Source organism: Diabrotica undecimpunctata, chromosome 4, assembly GCF_040954645.1.
Source record: "Diabrotica undecimpunctata isolate CICGRU chromosome 4, icDiaUnde3, whole genome shotgun sequence".
Classification (NCBI taxonomy): domain Eukaryota; kingdom Metazoa; phylum Arthropoda; class Insecta; order Coleoptera; family Chrysomelidae; genus Diabrotica; species Diabrotica undecimpunctata.
In genome coordinates, this window is record NC_092806.1 from 7130158 (window position 1) to 7148294 (window position 18137).

The 18137-nt window shown below is 35.6% G+C and overlaps 1 protein-coding gene across 1 annotated transcript in view; it reads right to left on the reverse strand.

The window, feature by feature from the left end:
• LOC140439091 (uncharacterized) overlaps positions 1–18137 on the reverse strand; it is a 347460-nt gene that overhangs the window by 10001 nt on the left and 319322 nt on the right. Inside the window, exons 3-7 of the mRNA XM_072528769.1 lie at positions 17089–17261; positions 16624–16963; positions 13724–13947; positions 10071–13632; positions 60–8237 (exon numbers count right to left, since the gene is read on the reverse strand). Coding sequence (XP_072384870.1) covers positions 60–8237; positions 10071–13632; positions 13724–13947; positions 16624–16963; positions 17089–17261 — 12477 coding nt within the window. The remainder of the gene's footprint in view (positions 1–59; positions 8238–10070; positions 13633–13723; positions 13948–16623; positions 16964–17088; positions 17262–18137) is intronic.

Consider the following 18137-nt stretch of genomic DNA (forward strand, 5'->3'; position numbering starts at 1 on the left):
CTTCAATACATAACATTTGATTTAATTAAATTTATAATATTATAATTAATAATATTTACCCCAAGACTGGATAGGGTCCATATCGTCATCAGGCAACTGCCCATAGAAGCTAGTGGTCATCATATCCATCCTCTCGGAAGGTCTCGAGCTACTTGTAGGTAACTGCCTCTGTTGAATGACAGTCACTTGCCTCTGGCTGGTGACAGAGAATTTGGCGTTGGTGATTTCGTATAAGTACGTTGGGGCAGGTAACTCCAAAGGCTTTCCCCATGATTCTATCGGGTCTTTTTTGTCTGAGGTTGAAGGTCCTTGTGTCTTTTCCTCACTCTTTGTACTATCAGTCTTATCGGCGGATGAAGCAGGTAACTTCTCCTTGGAAATATCGTGCAGTTCTTCTACGGGTTCTTCGTCAGGAAGAGCTCCATAGAATGACATACTCATGGGATCTTGATTCCGAATAACGTCGAAATCGGCTTGTGATGAGTCTCTGGAATGCGCAACTTGTGATGTGATACTGTATTGTTCGTCTTCATCGTCGCTGTCTCTGTCGAAACCGTGTCTTGAAAATTGTTCGGAGGAAACATCTGTCAAAGATGACAAATGTTCTTGATCTGAATGGGCTTCCTTACTTAACGTACCCGAAAATTTCACGTCGTCTGTAATATTCGGGCTTACCGGTGCCGTTGGTGGAGTTCTACGACCGGGAAATTGTTTTTCGTGCAACAAGTTATCTTGTAGTTGTTTTTGTTTCTCTAATTCTTCACATTCTTTCTTCAAAGAAGTACTAGCAACGCTTAACGGAACAGTCTTCATAGAATCTTGTTTATTATCACATATTTCAACAGTCTTATGTTCAGATTTGTCTATCTTTGTCGTCTCGACTTTATCAGAAGTATCAGTATGAACATGTGGCAGTGAACGTACTTCTTTATCTTTTTCCATCGTTTCTTTTTCTCCCTTTTCAGTAACTTTCGATTCTGTTTCTAGAGAAGATTTTTCTTTAATGTCCTCATTTTCGTGTTTTTCTGTTAAAGTTACAGCAACGTCACTTTTTTTCAAGTCATCTTCCTCTTTCTTTGAACGACTATCACATTTTTCAAATGATAAACTTCTCGCCATTTTCTCAACTGTTTCAAAAGTTTCCTCGACGTCATCGGTAAATTTGTCTAGAAACTTTTCTTTTTCTCTAACGGATTCCTCTTCTTCTGACAATTCATCCTCAAAAGGTTTGTCACACTTGTCGAATATTACAGATTGAGTCATGTCAATAACAGTCCTAAATGTGTCTTCTAAGTCACCGGCAGCTTCTTCAAGAACTTGTTCTTTCTTTAGTACCTTTTCGTCCATAGTTTCTTTTTCTGAAGGGGATTTTTCTTCTTTATCCTTACTTGTCGAAGTTTCCTTTTTATCAGACTTTTCTTCACTAGAGAACAAGCTTTTACCAAAACTTGATATTGATTCTAAAGTTTCTGATATTCCTTTGTCTATTGAATCTATAATCCCATGACTATCGTCTTCAACATCTTTTATTTCTTGTTTTAGATTTGTATCTCCTTTACTTAACGTTTCTGATGTTGCACTCGCTAAAGTTTCTATGCCTGTTTTTACACTTTTGTCAACTTTTATAACCTGGTCATGAAGATCTTCATATTTTTCCTTTTGTATCTCATCTTTTTTATCAACAATATCTGCTTTCACTTCTTGTATACCGTCATAAACTTCTTTTTTTAGCTTTAATACATCATCAACTTTTTCATGAGCAGCATATTGGACAGATTCTTTCATTTCTTTGCAACTCTCTGTGACACTCTCCTTTGCTAGAGTTAGATCATCTTCTTTTTCTTTAAGAGCATCTTCAACTTTACCTTTAACATCTTTTACCAAATTGTCCTTTGCTTCTATAATTTCATCCTTTGTATCTTCAATACCAGAAATAAGAGAATCTTTTGTATCCGATACAGCATTTGTTGTTTTATGTTCTAAGGTTTCTATTTCTGTATGGAGTTCTTTTGTTGCACCTTCTATATATGATTCTAAATTACCTTTTAAATCTTTGATGTCGTCGATGGTTTCTTGAGCTAATTTCGTTAAACTGTCAGTTTTTTCACAAATATCAGCTTTTACTTCAGTTACAATTTCTGCTTTTTTCTGTAATGCTTCCTTTTCTATACATTTTTTTGTCTCAGACACATCGATTCCAGTTTCCGAAACAGCTAAATCTACTTTATCAAAAGCTTTTTCTAATATTTCTTTTTTTTCTGTGACCGCAGGTTCAACAGTCTCTTTCAATTCTACTTTTTCTTCTTGAATAAGTTCTTTAGCTTTTTGTGCAGCATCTGATAATTCGTCTTTTATGTGTGTTACCGAATCTTCAGTTGTACTTGCAATATCGTGTATATTTGATTTAATCTCTGCTTGTGTATGTTTTAACTCATCGAACACTTCGGCTGTTTTTTCTTCTACCTGATCAGCAAGATTTGTTTGTGTATCTTGAATACTCGATTTAAGTTCTCCTTTTTTAACTTCTATGTCATCGAGTAGTTTGTCCTTTATCACACTTACATCTTTAAGTGTATCCTTTATATCAATTTTTACATCTTTAATAGTGTCATGCACATCATCTTTTTTCTTTTTAATTTCTTCCAAGGCTTCCTCTGTTTTAGCATGTAAATCTTCAATTTTTTCAGACGTAGCAATATTTAAATCTTTTTTACTTTCCTCCAAAGTAGATTTAACTTCGTTTTTATTATCATTTAGATCATCTACAACTGCATCTTTCTTTTCAGATAAGTCTTTTAAAGAATCAGCTATCCCTTCTTTAACATTTTCTGTTACTTCTTGTACCGCTGACTTCATTTCTTCTTGCTTATCTTTCATATCATCGACAAATGCATCCTTCTTTTCAGCCAAGTCTTTTAAAGAATCAGTTATACCTATCTTTACTGCTTCTTTTACATCTTGCACAGAAGACTTGATTTCTTCATGCTTACCTTGAATATCATCTACAATTGCATCCTTCTTTTCAGCCAAGTCTTCTAAAGAGTCAGTTATACCTATCTTTACTTCTTCTTTTACTTTTGACATAGAAGACTGGAATTCTTCATGCTTATCTTTTATATCATCTACAATTGCATCCTTCTGTTCAGCCAAGTCTTTTAAAGAATCAGTTATACCTATCTTTACTTCTTCTTTTACATCTTGCACAGAAGACTTGATTTCTTCATGCTTATCTTGTAAATCATCTATAATTGCATCCTTCTTTTCACTTAAGTCTTTTAAAGAATCAGCTAAACCCATCTTTACATCTTCTTTTACTTCGTTCACAGATGACTTTATTTCTTCTTGTTTATCTTTTAAGTCTTCTAATAAAATGTCTTTCTTCTCTTCTAGGCTTGTTAAGACATTAGCCGTATCCGCTTTTATTGATTCCGTCTTATCTTCAATGGTACATTTAATCTTCTCACCTTTTTCTTTTACATCTTCAACTAGTAGGTCTTTCTTCTCAGTTAAATCTGTAATTGCATCCCCTAAACTCGTCGATATTTCTTTCTTTGTGTCTACAATATTATCAATCGTTTTATCTATGCCTTCTTTTATAACTTTAAAACCATCACTAATTCCGTTCTGCATTTCTGCTTCTACTGCATCTGCTATATTATCTTTTTTCTTTTCTGTTGCAATTAAAACATCGTGAACATCTGACTCAATTTCTTTCTTTGTACCTTGTAGATCCTCAACAATTTGAACTTTTTTATCCGTTAGATCTTCTGCCGTTCCATGAAGAGCATCTGTTGTATCTTCAAGTTCTTTTTTGAAGACTTCTAAAACTGTATCGGCCTTTTCTGTTAATTCATCATATTTCTTAACAGCGGCATCCTGAATTTCTTCATCTTTTGATTTCACTGCGTCTTCTAAGTCATCTTTTGTTTCCTTTAATCCCTTTTTAACTTCTTCTAAAACTTCACCAGCTTTCTCCGTTAACTCATCATGTTTTTTGGCGGTGGCTTCCTTAATTTCTTCTTTTTTGGAATCAAAAGCGTCTTCTAGCGCATCTTCCGTATCATGTAATTTCTTTTTAACGTCTTCTAAAGCTTTATCTGCTTTCTCCGTTAATTCATCCTGTTTTTTTACTACGGCTTCCAGAATTTCTTCTTTTTTGGATGTAGCTGCATCTTCTAATACTTGTTTTGTCTCCTCCAATCCCTTCTTAACGTCTTCTAAAACTTCATCAGCTTTCTCTGCTAATACATCATGTTTTTTTACAGCATCATCCTTAAATTCTTCCTTCTTCGATTCAATTGCGTCTTCTAATGCACGTGTCGTATCTATTATTCCAGTCTTAATGTCTTCTAAAACTTTATCGGCTTTTCCTGTTAACTCATCATGTTTTTTTACTGTGATATCTTTAATTTCATCTTGTTTAGATTCAACTGTGCTTGGTATATCTTTTACTGTCTCTAAAATATCCAGTGTTTTTTGGGTTAGAACTTCGTCAGCTTCTTCAATACCTTCATCTAAGTCTGTTACCACGTCTTGTTTTATGTCTTTCAAATTTTCTACAATCTCAACCTTTTTCGCATCTACTTTTTCTACTTCTTCTTTTACATCTTGGGTTTTTTGCAGCATGGCATCTTGAAGACCTTCTAGAACAATATCCTTCGTTTCAGATATTTCGTCTACTATATCTTTAACAGGTTCATTTATATTTGTTTCAATTGTGTGTTTTATGTCCTTGACATCTGGTAACGACTCTAAAACATTCATTTTTGTTTGAGTTAAAAATTCCTCACTATCTTTAATAGTATCATCAACGGTTGCTGCTATATCTTGCTTTTTTTCTTTTATGTGCTCTACAAACTCATCTTTCTTTTCGACTATAGTTGCTACTTCTGATTTTAGATCTTCCATTTTTTCAACCACGGTACCTTTAACATTTTCTATAACCTCATCCTTTTGTTTGGATATTTCGCTTGCCATTTCTTTAACAGAGTCATGGATGTCTGATTCTATTTGTTGTTTAGTATCTTTGACTTCTTGGATCACTTCATCTTTCTTGGTGCTTAAACCATCCAAAGTTTCGGTAATATCTGATTTAATCTCCTCATGTTTTTCCTTGAATGTGTCTTTAATACTACCAAAGAGACCAGACGTCTTCTCAGCAAAACCACTGAATGTATCTTTCACGGCATCCTTTATATCTTTTGATTTGTCTTTAATATCATCACTTAGTTTTTCTTTTTTGTCATTTAAGCTATCGATAACTGCAGCAACATGTTCCTTTTTATCTTCCACGGTATCTTTGAAGTCCTTACCAACTTCAACAATTTCGGTCTTTGCCTGGTCTATGTTAACTTTTAGATCGTCTATTACCTTATCCTTTTCTGTAATAGTCGGATCTAAGTCAAGTTTTGTCTCTTTAGTTATCTGCTCCACATTTTTTACAGAGTCAAATAAATCATCTTTTTGCTTGCTTATATCGTCTTCAATGTCGTTGACAATTCCATGTGCCGCAATTTCGACCTCTCGTTGCTTGTCTGCTATGCCTTTGGAAACTTCATCCTTTGAAATATCTTTTAAATCCTTTATTTGTTCTTTAATTTTGTCTTTTTCTTCAGTTAAATCATCAGATATATCTTTAACCGACTCCTGAACTGTTTTCTCAACATCAGGCGTTTTGGTCTTTAAATCGTCTAAAATTAAGTCTTCTTTAATATCTTTTGAAGCCTCTAATAAATCTTCTTTCTTTTTAGATATGAAGTCCTCTGCATCCTTAAGAGATTCCTGAACGGTATCTTGTGCTTTGTTCTTTTGTTCTTTTATATCTTCTTCTAGTTCACCTTCTCTTTCAATTAATTTTTCTGTGGCTTCTTTTGTCATTTTAATATCATCTATAATCTCCTTTTGTTCATGGGGAACAGAATCAGTTTTTAATTTTGATTCGTCTTTTACTTCTTCTTTATCTTCAATTTCCTTAGTGGTACCTAAAATCATGTCTCCGATCTGTTTTTGCTGCTTTATTACATCTTCTATTTCCTCTTTTATATCAATTGCACTTTTGTCAATGTTATCTTTAGTTTCTTCGAAGCCTTCAGCTAGTTTATCTTTGTTTTCGTCTTGATCTTTTACCAATTTATCTACTATTTCTTCTGTATGATCATCCAATTGTGTTTGAGCTATTTCCTTCTGATCTTCCAGCTTATCTTTTAAATCTTCTATGTGGGCTGTTCCATCTTTAACATGTTCTTTAGTTGCTAGAACTTCTTTGATTTCTTCCTTTTTATCAATAATATCTTCAACTATTTCATCTTTTTTCTGGCTGAAATCTTCTAATTTTTCTTTTATTTTAGTTTTATCTATGTCTGCAGCCAGTTTGCCCTGTATTAAATGATCATCAAGATCATCTTTATCCTTATCTATATCTTTTTTTGAATCTGTAATATCTTCTTTGCTACTCTTTACGATTTCAAGAATTTCTTCTTTCTTTTCGCTAATAGCATCTTCTATATTTTTGCTTACGTCGTCTTTTATATCTGAAACTGCATCTACTTGTTTAATTACAGATTCTTCTGTATCTTTCAGATCTTTCTGAGTTTTTTCTTTGTCTTCTTCTAACCCTTTTTCGATTTCAGAAGCGGTTTTTGATACCTCTTCTTTAAGATCTTTACTAGAATCTTGAATATCTTGAAGTAGTTTATCCTTCTCTTGAACCAAAGAACCTCCTAGCTCTTCTTTAATCGGTTCAACGGCACTTTTAATTTCCTTTGCAGCTTCCATATCTTCTTGTTTGGTTGGGGATTTTTCTGCATCTTCTTTTTTACCTTCAAGTTGCTCTAAAAGTTTGTCTTGGCTTTCAGTAAGATGTTCAATAATATTATCTGCAGTTTTTGTTAAATCTTTTTTCTCTTGTTCTTCTAAAACTTTGATTTTTTCTTCCTCTTCTACAACTTCATTCTTCTTTTTTAATGTGTGCTCTTCGATTTCATTTAGTGTATCGATGGTAGCTACTATTTCTTCTTTCTTATCATCAGCAACATCCTTAATATGTTTAGCGGTTTCTAATAGTGTATCAGTTTCTTTTATTACAGACTCTTCTACATCTTTACTTACTTCTTGTGTAGTTGCTTTTATGTCTTCTTTTTGATCTTTTACATCTTGTACTATCTGATCTTGTGATTCCTTAATTGCATCTTCAAGTTGGCTTTTTTCATGATGCACTTCTGAAATTTTTTCTTCAAAAATTTTAGTTACTTCATCTTTGGTTTCCTTAACTAAATCGTCTTCGTCTTGTTTGTCTTTAAGACCATCAATAGCTTCAATGGCACTTAATTTTACGTCTTGTTTTTTCTCAACTATTTCCTCCTTTAACTCTTTGGCTGTATCTAATACATGGACACTATCTTGGACTACAGGATGTTCAATATCTTTTGTTAGTTTTACTGTTTTATCTTCTAGGTTTTCGACAATATCGTCTTTTGTTTTAATAACGTCTTCCTCAAGATCTCTTTCTAAATCTTCTTTTTTAACTGAGATGGAATCTCTTTTCTTTTCTAAATTATTTTCCAAAGTGTCTTTATGTTTATCTGTATCACAAGTAACTTCTTTTACCGATTTCTCCACATCCTCTAACTTATGATCTAAATCTTCTAGAAGATCATCTTTCTTGTCATCTAATTCTGTTTTTGTGGTAGCTGCTGTCAGTTCTGTTAATGGTTCTGTGTCCACTTTTAGGTCAGTTTTTTGTGATAAATCGTCTATTTGTGTTGTTAATTTTTCATTGACATCTTTCGTATCAGGTATGGCAGTGATAGAATATGAGGTTTCTTCAAAAACTTTCTCGATTTTATCCCCAATTTCCACAACTGAACTCTTTCTTTCAACCTTGTCTTCATTAATTTGTGGTTGTATGGTTGCATCCTCATCTTTTGTGGAGTGAATTAGTTCCTCTACTGTTGTTAGCGTGTCTTCTATTTTCTGCCCGAGTTTATCTAAAATTCCAAGATCTGCTTCTTTTTTAACATCTTCAACAGCAGAGACTTCTTTAGATTTATCAAAGTCAGAAAGATCAGGCGTAGATTTTCCAGAAGCTATACTTTTAATGGAAGCATCCTTATCGGGACTGGACTTGCCAGATAGTGGAAGATCTTCTGTTTTTTCCACCGCAGATGCGCCGCTCTCTTTTTGTTGTGGATCGGGAACGGTTGTTTTCTCATGACCTTCTTCATTGGCATCATCAATTCCTGCAATAAAAAGAATATTTTTGTATTACTGAAAAGCAAAGACAAATACTAATGAAAATGGGTACATGGAAGTAAAACACAAAAGTAACATCGTTGTATCGGACATAAAGGGGATAAAGGGGTAGAATGCGAAAACATGAAGTTGATTCCAGTTCACTCCAATTAGCCTCTTCTACTCCAATTCAACTCTCGCCTTTACGCTGATGTCTCCTGTAAACCGAGCAACCCAAATGGAGATCCGGTATCCAACCCGAGTGGAAAGTTGGATCGGGAAGTGACGAGAGCGGGTGAAATGGCCCTCCGAAAAGAGGGTTTGGCGTTGGATTAACTACCCAACACTGTAAAAAACCTTTTTTTATGAGAGCTACAAAGAAGGAAACTGGACTGTCTAATCTGTCCGGACTGTTCGGAAGGATAATGATTTTAAAATTTGCACGTGGAATGTAAGAAGCCTTATCAGCCCGAAGTCACGGCTCTGCTCATACAAGAAATAAATAAAGCCAAAGCAGATATCATTGCCTTACAGGAAATGAGGTGGACTAGCTTAGGCATCCTGGAAAAAAAAATAACTACAATATTTACTACAGTGGACATCCTATCCGATACGAAAAAGACATATTCTATGAGGCACTAGACCGAGAGTACGACGAGTGCCCAAAAAATGACATCAAAATAATAGCAGGAGACTTAAGGCTAAAGTCGGAAGAGAGAATATATTTTCGTCCACCATCGGAAAAGAGACTCTAATGATAATGGTCTCAGAATCATAAACTTTGCGATATCTAAGAACGTGGTAATAGCTGGGACACGATTCCCTATAAAGATATACATAAGGGAACTTGAAAATCTCCTGATAATGAAACGATTAATCAAATAGATCATATAATCATCGATGCAAGACACTGCTCTAACTTATTAGATGTTAGGTCTTTTAGAGGAGTAAACATAATCACTATTTAGTTAAAGCACGATTAAAAAAGGAGATTGGGAAAAGGAGAGAAAAAATCGACATTGCAAATGTATACAGACAGCAAATAGAAGATCAAATAAGGACAGAAAACTTAAAAGAAGAAGACATTAACCAACTATGGACAAATATACGAGATACTGTGTTACAGAAATCGGTTGAAATATTGGACAAAATCAAGTCAGAAAAAAGAAATAATTGGTTTGATCATGAGTGTGAAATGGCCACAAATAGAAAGAACGCAGCTTTCAAAAAACCATCGACGCAGGTTCTACACGGAGAAAAAAAGGGGAGCATAGACGTCTTAGAAGAGAGGAAAAACGTATCCATCGATGTAAGAAGAGAAAATACGAACAGAATACTATCAATGAGATACAAAGTTTATTCGAACAGTAGTGGCGACTTCTTTGTGAGCAGGCCAAGATCCACAACGAATTGTTGAGCCACTTATGATGACGATGTATCGGACATAACAACTTGAATTAGTTATTCATTGATCTTGAGAAAGCATATGATAAAGGCATCAATTAAAGTACCAGGGATCATTGCTTAGTACTTATTTATAATTAGTGTTAAATCAGATAAAAGCAAAACTGCAGGTGCTTTTTCCTAGTGCTTAATGTATGCTGGATGTGTGGTATATACAAGAACAGAGGAGTATAAAAAAAGATTACCACCTGTTGACATGGATGTAATAAGATCACTCAGATCAAGTATTTCAAAAGTCAGACAGAGGCAGAAATGACACCCTTACAGAAATGAAGGAACCATTATCGACGAAATCGAGGAAAAATTACAAATATTTAATGTTCATGATAAGAGAAAATTAAAGGACTTAAATGTATAAATAAAAAATAGTTTTTTACCTGAATCCTTTTCAGAATGAAGTTCGCCTACTTGTCTGACCGTGCTTAAGGTGTCAGATATAGTGTCGACGATTGAAGATTTCTGAGATACTTTATGTGAAGGATCTGGTGAACTTCTTCCAGAGCTTTCGGAACTTCTAGAGAATGTGATGGTACCAGGTGGACAAATTTCAATTTCTTCTCCGCCATCTTCACTCGATGCTGTAACCAGCATTCTATGTACTATACCTATATCTTCATCCGGCTTTTCATCATCTTCGGTTTCTTTGTCCTCATCCTTTTCTTCGTCCTTAGATTCGATGACTTCAGTTTTTTCTTCCTCAAGTTTTTCTTCAGATTTTCCAGATTTAATATCGGATAACATTTTGGATGTAGCCATCATAAGTTCTTGTGATTCTTTAAGTAAATTTTTTTTCTTGTCCTCAACTTTTGGGGAAGTACTTTCAGGAGTGCTATCATGTACTGGAGCTATTTTTCTTTCTTCATTCAAAAAGGAAGCAATAATGGTATGTGGTTCCTCGGGAATGGTGGGAATATCGGTATTAATAACTTTCATTTCTATGGTTGGAGAGTCAACAGTAGTTATATGTGTTTCTCGGAGTTCTTGAGTATACGGAGTCGAATAAGTGCTGTATGTAGTTATAGGAATTTTTTTCTCGAATACTTCTAGCGGGGCATCTGATTTAAGAACTTCTGCTACACCAGCAACTATTTTCATAACATCCCCTTCCCGTTCTTTTGGTGATTTTCTCCCAAGTTCTAATTTGTCAACTCCTGCAAGAATTTCCACTTTCTCGATATCTTCTAGGGTAGTATCTTCCGCAGCTTTGTCTGTAACTATTTCTGGTTCAACTAAGGCTTCTTTTAAACTTTTTAATTTGTCATCAAATTTTCTTAACTGGTCTGAGCTTTCTTTTGTTTCTTTAACAAGTTGTTCTGTAGTTTTAACTAGTTCTTGTACTTCTTCGACTGAAGGTATCGATTCGGGAGCTTTCACCTCAGTCTCATCTTTGTCTTTTTCGTCGTCATCCTGCTTTTCAGGTTGCTCTTCTAGAACAATTTCTTGAACTACTACATCTTGCTTTTCTTCCTTAACTTCTGCTGGTTTTTCTTCTTCTGGCATTTCAGTATATTGTAAGGATCGCTTACGTCGTGTTGTTACTTCTTCAACCTCTTTAGCTTCATCTTTGTCAATTTTTTCTAAGGTTACAGCCTCATCTTTATTATTTTCTTGTTCCACTGTTGTGTCTTTATTTTCTTCAATTTCTTTGGAGTCTTCTAACTCTTGACTTAATTTTTTCTCAGATTCTTTTAATATGTCTTTCTCTAATATTGATTCGCTTTTTAGTACAATGTCTGTTAAGGTTTTGAGTTCGTCTTGCATAGCTTTCTTGCTATCTTCTTCGAGAATAACAACCTCATCCTTATCTTTTTCTGTTTCTTCCTCTTTAGCTTGTTCCTTGCTAAAGCCTGCGTCTATTTCTTTTGTTGGCTCGTCTTTCTTTTCAATAATATCGTTTGATTTTAGAGTTTCAGCTTTTAATTCATGAGTATATTCATAGTCTACTTCTTCATGTACAGGCAAGTCTGCCACTTCATCTGGAGTTTTAACGATGTCTCGTATGTGTTGTTGCTTATCTAATCTGATACCAACAACACTTGGTAATTTGGAAACCGTATCAAATGTTTTTGGTGGAACCTGTATCGTGGGGACTTCCTTTTCCTTGGTTTCTTCCTTGACGTATTTTTCTTCGATAGGTCCGATGTCTTCTTTAATTTCGTCTAGAGGAATTCTTTCGTCTTCTGGTAGAGTTGGAGCAGTTGTGGTATCTCCGGACTTTACAGTAGCAGAAACTTTTTCATCTGGTTGGGATTCTCCTACATCTTTAACTTCTTCGTCGGGTTCTTTATCTGTAATTTTTTTATCGATCGAAACGTCTACTTTTTCTTCAGGACTAGTAACTTTACTTGTTTGAAGTGGTTCGTCTTTAGCTTTAGTTGGCTCTTCTTGTTCAGCCTGAGCAGCAGCTAGTTGTTTTTGAATTTCTTGTTTCTCTAATTCCTGTTCTTCTTTGCTTGATTTTCTCTGCTTTTCAGACTCTTCGCTATCTCGAGCAAGTTTTAGATTTTCATCTTTAGTCTCTTTTTCTTCTAAAGACAGTTGCTCGATTTCTTCTTTTTCAATAATGAGGTATTCTTCTGTATCTAGTTTTTCATCTATTGATACTTCTTTTACTTTTCTTAGAGCTTCATCGTCGTCTTTACGAACCTCTCCCTTTCTAAAAACTGCTTCGATTTCTTTCACAGCTTCTTGTTCTTCTTTTAGTTCGGCTAATTCTTGTGCCTTCATTTGTTGAAATTCATCGGGCGTCAGTTTTGATATGTCTTTTTTAAGTACACTTTCTTGATCTGCCGAAGGAGTACTAACAGTGCTGGAGTCGGTAGTACCTTCTTTGTCTAGTTTTCCCTTTCTAGAGATAGAGTCGGGTTTTTGTACTCCATTTACTATTTTCTTCGCAGGACTAATTGGTGCTTTCTTAGCAGGAGGTCTTCTAGAAATTGGTTTTCTTTCTACTTTCTCAGCTTTTTCTACTTTAGGCTTTGGTTCGGTTGTTACTGGAGGTTTAGCTACTTCCTTTTTAACTTTACTTTCTAGAACTTTTCTATTATTAGCATCTTTGGCACTCTTGGCTGGGGTTGTAAGAGGAGATTGTTTGGTTACTTTTCTAACATCACCATTTTCTACAGGTTTTTTGGCCATTGTAGGCGATTTCTTATCTGTCGGTTTCCTTCTTTGTTGAGATTCACCTCTTGGTTTTTGAGCTTTCGGTTTAGTTTTTGGTTTGTCTCCGTTTTCTATTATTTTCTGCTCTTCGTGTTTTTTAGTCTTGGTACTTTTGTCGCTTTCGGTTGAGTCTGACTTTTTGACGATTTTTTCCTTTTCCTTAATATCACCATTTACAGCAGGTAGCTCGTTTTCTATCAGTTTGTTTTCTTTCTTCTCTATGGTAGGTTTTTCTTTGGTAATGATTCTGTCGAATATGGCTTCTTTGGCAGTCTTTTTGGTAGTTAAAATGGGTACGAGAGATTTTTCGCTACATACTGGATGTTTGATAAAGTCTAAATTTTTAAGTCTATCTAAACCTTCGAGTATTTTATTTTGCGGACAGCTTCCAGGATAAAGTATCCTAGTAATTGTATCAGTGGGATTTGCAGGACGCCAGACTAACAAGGCTGATATCGATATTAAATTCTGAATTGGGAAATTAAAGTCTCGACTAGATTTTGCGTTGGCAAATAGTTTTTGGTCGCTGTGGTTCCACTTTAATAAGAATTCTCTAACTTCTTTAGAGTCTTTGGCCGGACTAAGTACGTACATATCTAGAGTACCATGTCCTACTTTATGGTACAAATTAATAGGCTCGGAATCTCTGTAGCAAACCTGAGGATTTAGATTTAAATGGCGCAGATTCGATATGATTTCTTGACCTTCTTCCAGTAAGTTGATCAAGAGTGGATCCTTGTCTTTATCACCGTCTGGACTCAGAATAGCTTTTCTCTCCTAAAGCGAAACATTAAAAAATTAACATCAAGCTCACAAGTATTTCAAAAAAAGTAATTAATTAAAGAATATAATGTATTTCACGTTTTACCTGAATATTACAAAAAAAGTGTCCTATCTGTGGATAGAGAGCATCTTGCTTTTTCCTCCTTAGCACTGAACTAATTCCTCCTACATTACTATTATTCAGTCTTGTCATTAGCACAGCATCTAATCTATCTAAGTGTCTTACGAAGTCCCAAAAGCAGGCCTTTCTGGAATAACCACCGTCCAATAGCATGTTAAAGCCATTGATTCCGAACAGTGCGGCATCACCTGAAAACCCAAAAAAATATTATAATCTTTGGTTTCTAAAAATATTCTATAAATTTTTACAAATTTTGCTAAATTTTTATCTTTCCTTCACAATCTGTGCTTACCACAGGTGATGTACAAGAAATATTTACTTATAAACTGTGTTTATATATGGGCACAAAATATGCAGTTATGTGTCTGTTTTGGCTTCCTTGTATTGTTCTGTTCTCAGTCCTTGTTGTCATTACAAGATTTAAAAGAAGGTTCATATGTTAGATTAAATCAACCGTTTCTTCTCTCAATTAATAAAAGAAGCGTTTTATTTAGGAAGCAGGAAGCAGACTTAACACCATTGTCATATAGACCGATAAGCCTATCTTCTTTTCTATTAAAAACGCTGAAAAGGCTTCTTGATAGGTACATCAGAGACGAAGTGCTAAAAGATAATCCTCTAAGCAATCGTCAATATGCATACCAACCTGGTAAATCTACGGACTCTGCATTGGATGATCTAAATAGGCTTATCTCAAAGTCAATGAAAGACAAAGAGATAGCAATGGCCACTTTTTAGATGTAGAAAAGGCATTTAATAATGTTACCACCAGCTCTTTGATAGGAGTTATGAGTAAACGAGGCGCACTTGCGGTAATATGCAGATGGATAAGGGCATCCCTGGAGAATAGGACAGTAATGTCCACTCTGGGTAAAGCAACCATCAAAGCAAAAGTAGGTGGAGGCTGTCCACAAGGAGGAGTTCTGTCGCCTCTATTTTGGTCAACCTTGGTAGATAATCTCCTCAGAAATCTGTCCACAGAAGGCTTTTATTGTGGATAAAGCAGCCCTAAATATAGTTGTGTACTACAGTTGACGACTAGTGTAAACAAGAGAGACTGATAGTCAATGCTCAGAAAAGACAAATCGTCAACTTCAACAAAAAAAAAACAGCACTACAAGGCCTTAAACCACCGGTGATGGGAAGAACAGAGATTTCGATATTTGCCAAAGAAACAAAATACCTTGGGGTATATTTTGATCATAAGCTTACATGGAATACTCACATTCTGAAAACTACACAGAAAGCTACTATGTCCCCGGGGCAGATGCAGAAGAATGTGCTGTATTAATTGGGGACTTAATGGGGGAAAATAGGGAACCCCAAAATGACTCTATGGTTATACACAAGGTTTATTAGACCCATGATAACCTATGGTTCGGTGACGTGGTGGACAACGACGCAGCAAGAGGGAGCAATAAGGCAGCTAGGTAATACAAAAAGGCTAGCGCGTAACTGGGTGCCATAAAAACAACTCCTGCATAGTTGGAAGTCCTGCTGAATCTACTACCACTTCATATCTTTATACAGGGCGAAGCCAGATCAGTGATGCACAGATTAATCCATAGTCAGTGACAAATAAGCCAGATGCATGGTACTAACAGGAAACATGGTACTAACAGGTAACAGGAAGCTACTCGAGGAGCTAAAAGCCGATATTGTGATGGGGAAACCTATCAGTAACAGTATGCAACAGCTACGAGGTATAGTTTTAACAATAAGTTCACAATTAAGATACCAGACAGAAGAGACTGGAATAAAGGTGTACCCATACAAGCTGCTGCTACCTGCTACACGGATGGCTCAAAAACATCGGTGGGTTTGTGAGCCGGCATAGTAGGGACAAATCAAGGGATACATTTCCCGGTAAGTCTGTGTAAGGATGACAGTTTTCCAGGCGGAAATAACGGCAATCGATCACTGCGTGGAAGAAATAGAAAGGCAGGAAAGAACGTTCTGTTTAGTTGCCATCTTCACAGATAGTCAGGCAGCGCTTAAGGCACTCAATTTTATAGAGGTCAATTCTAAGCTAGTATGGGATTGCGTGTGTACCCTAAATAAACTATGAGACCGTAGCAAGGTTACGGTAGCCTGAGTACCGGGGCACGAGGGTCATAAGGGCAATGAAAAAGCAGATGAAATGGCCAAACAAGACTCATCAATGCCATTCATTGGACCGGAACCCTTCTGCGGCGTTGCAAAGTCAGTAACAAGAACGGCTACAAGGAAGTGGGTAGCTCACAAATCTCTGGAATGGTGGAGTAATTCACCAGACCAAAGACAGGCGAAACAGTTCATTAAAGAACATTTGCCAAAATTTACGGCAGACCTAATAACCAAAGACAGGAAAACAGTCAAAGCCATAGTAGGTCTTCTAACAGGGCACTGTAAGCTGATTAGGCACTTGAAGCTGATGGGATTATCAGATGATGACCTGTGCAGATTCTGTCACCTCGAAGAAGAAACAGCAGAGCACATTTTATGTCAGTGTGACAGTCTGGCAAATGTGCGGTTCTTTGCATCAGGAGAAGAAAATTCACCGGCAAATAGCTACATGGAAGGTACAGTCTCGAAGCTACTAGACTTTATAAAAAGGGTCAGGCTAGAGAATGTTATCTAGGACTAGAGGACCACAATAGATCTGAAAAGGTCGCAGTGGAATAGGCCAAAAAAGCCACCTCTCTAAATCTAATCTAATCTAATATAATCTAGTTAGGAAGCAGTTCGTTAGTAGAGTTAGAGTGTTTTTTTTTGATATAATATAATTATTTTAAATAATGATGTGTGGGTTAATTGTTATACGGACACCACATCGTTAATTTTAATCAATATTCGCACTGTCTAAACTTTAATAATTAACGTACCTTGTCCCCCAGGAAAAACATACAAAGTAGGCCTGGAAAACCTAATATTTCCCACCACATCCGAGCTTTCTAGCAAGTTTTCTAAAGCAGTTGGAACCAAAAACGGTGAGAGGTACTCCACGAAAGCAGAAATGGCCGGAGAACCAGATGTTAGAACGTCTGTTGGATTGATGTGGACCTTGCATGCTTTGGAGTGAGGTTCTTTCGGCAATCGGGGCCAGTCTCCTTCTGGAGCGCAATGAATGTCCATGCTGATGCCGTTCTCATAGGCCCGCACGACTCTTTGGACTTCCAATTCTTGGAAGGCTTCGGAAAAGTCTACGTAGGAAAATGTGCCATCCTATAAAAAATACAATGTTTGCCGTTTTCTTTGACTTAAGGTACATAATAAAATTCTGTTTACTAAATGTATAAAAGACTAGTTTTAAATAATATTAAGATAAACAACAATATTTTGTCGCTTACCTGGAGAGCCCAAGAACCATTGGCAGCAAAGGTGTATCCGGCGTGGATGATGTGACGGTGTCGAGTAAAACTGCTGAGCAGATTGCGCATGCATTGCGCTAGTGTGCTGACCGCTGGATGAATTAAAATTTCGGTGACCAGGTTCTCGGAAGCGAACTGAATCAGGCGTTCCCCTTTAACAAAACAAAATGATATTAGTAATGGATTGGACCGTTATTTCTTGGAAGTTCATTTTATATAAGAATAAAATACTAAAAACTTTTGGTTTTTACACTTTTACCAGTTCTACACTTTCTCCAGAAATTCTACCAGTTTGGCCGTACGTAAAAATTACAGTAATTATACCAATATGTAATACTGTAATTTTTTATCTTTATCTTTATAAGACAGCACCCTTATACGGGCTTTTTATAATTTCAGCATTTAATTTACTTTGTACCGTTTGACCTGAAGATGCTTTGCAAAGTGTAGAAAGCGAAACCGGTTGTTTTGGTAGTAAAATTGAGTTGATTGTGAGTAAGTCTTATTTTACTTCTTTTACCTATTTGAAATGGACCCACACAAGCAATACACTCATGATTTAAGTTCAAAAACCTTGCATCGAACGATAAAGAATGATCAGAGTAGATTTAATATAGGTTCAACTGATGGACGACAATGAGATTAGAGAAAACGATGTCCAGCTTGAGCACTTTTTATGCACCATGAGAGTTTATGTAGTAAGTTATATGCAGTACACAAATTGCAGTGATATTGCCAAAATTCTTAGAGAAAATGGCATATAATGAAGAAAAAATAATAGCTTAGGCTGGTAGTTCATTACTCTGAAAAACAGAGCTGTTTAGAGTGTATCGTAATATAATTCACAGAGAAACAACAATTTCGTTGCCTTATATCTATGAATTGTTTTCAATTAACTTTTAGATTTTGAATCCAAATAAAATCGCAGATTTTGTCAAAATTCATACAAATTTTGCAACATTTATACAACACATTTTTGAGTAGCCGGCTTAAAATATTTGTTGGTAGATTTTTATAGCTTATAATCA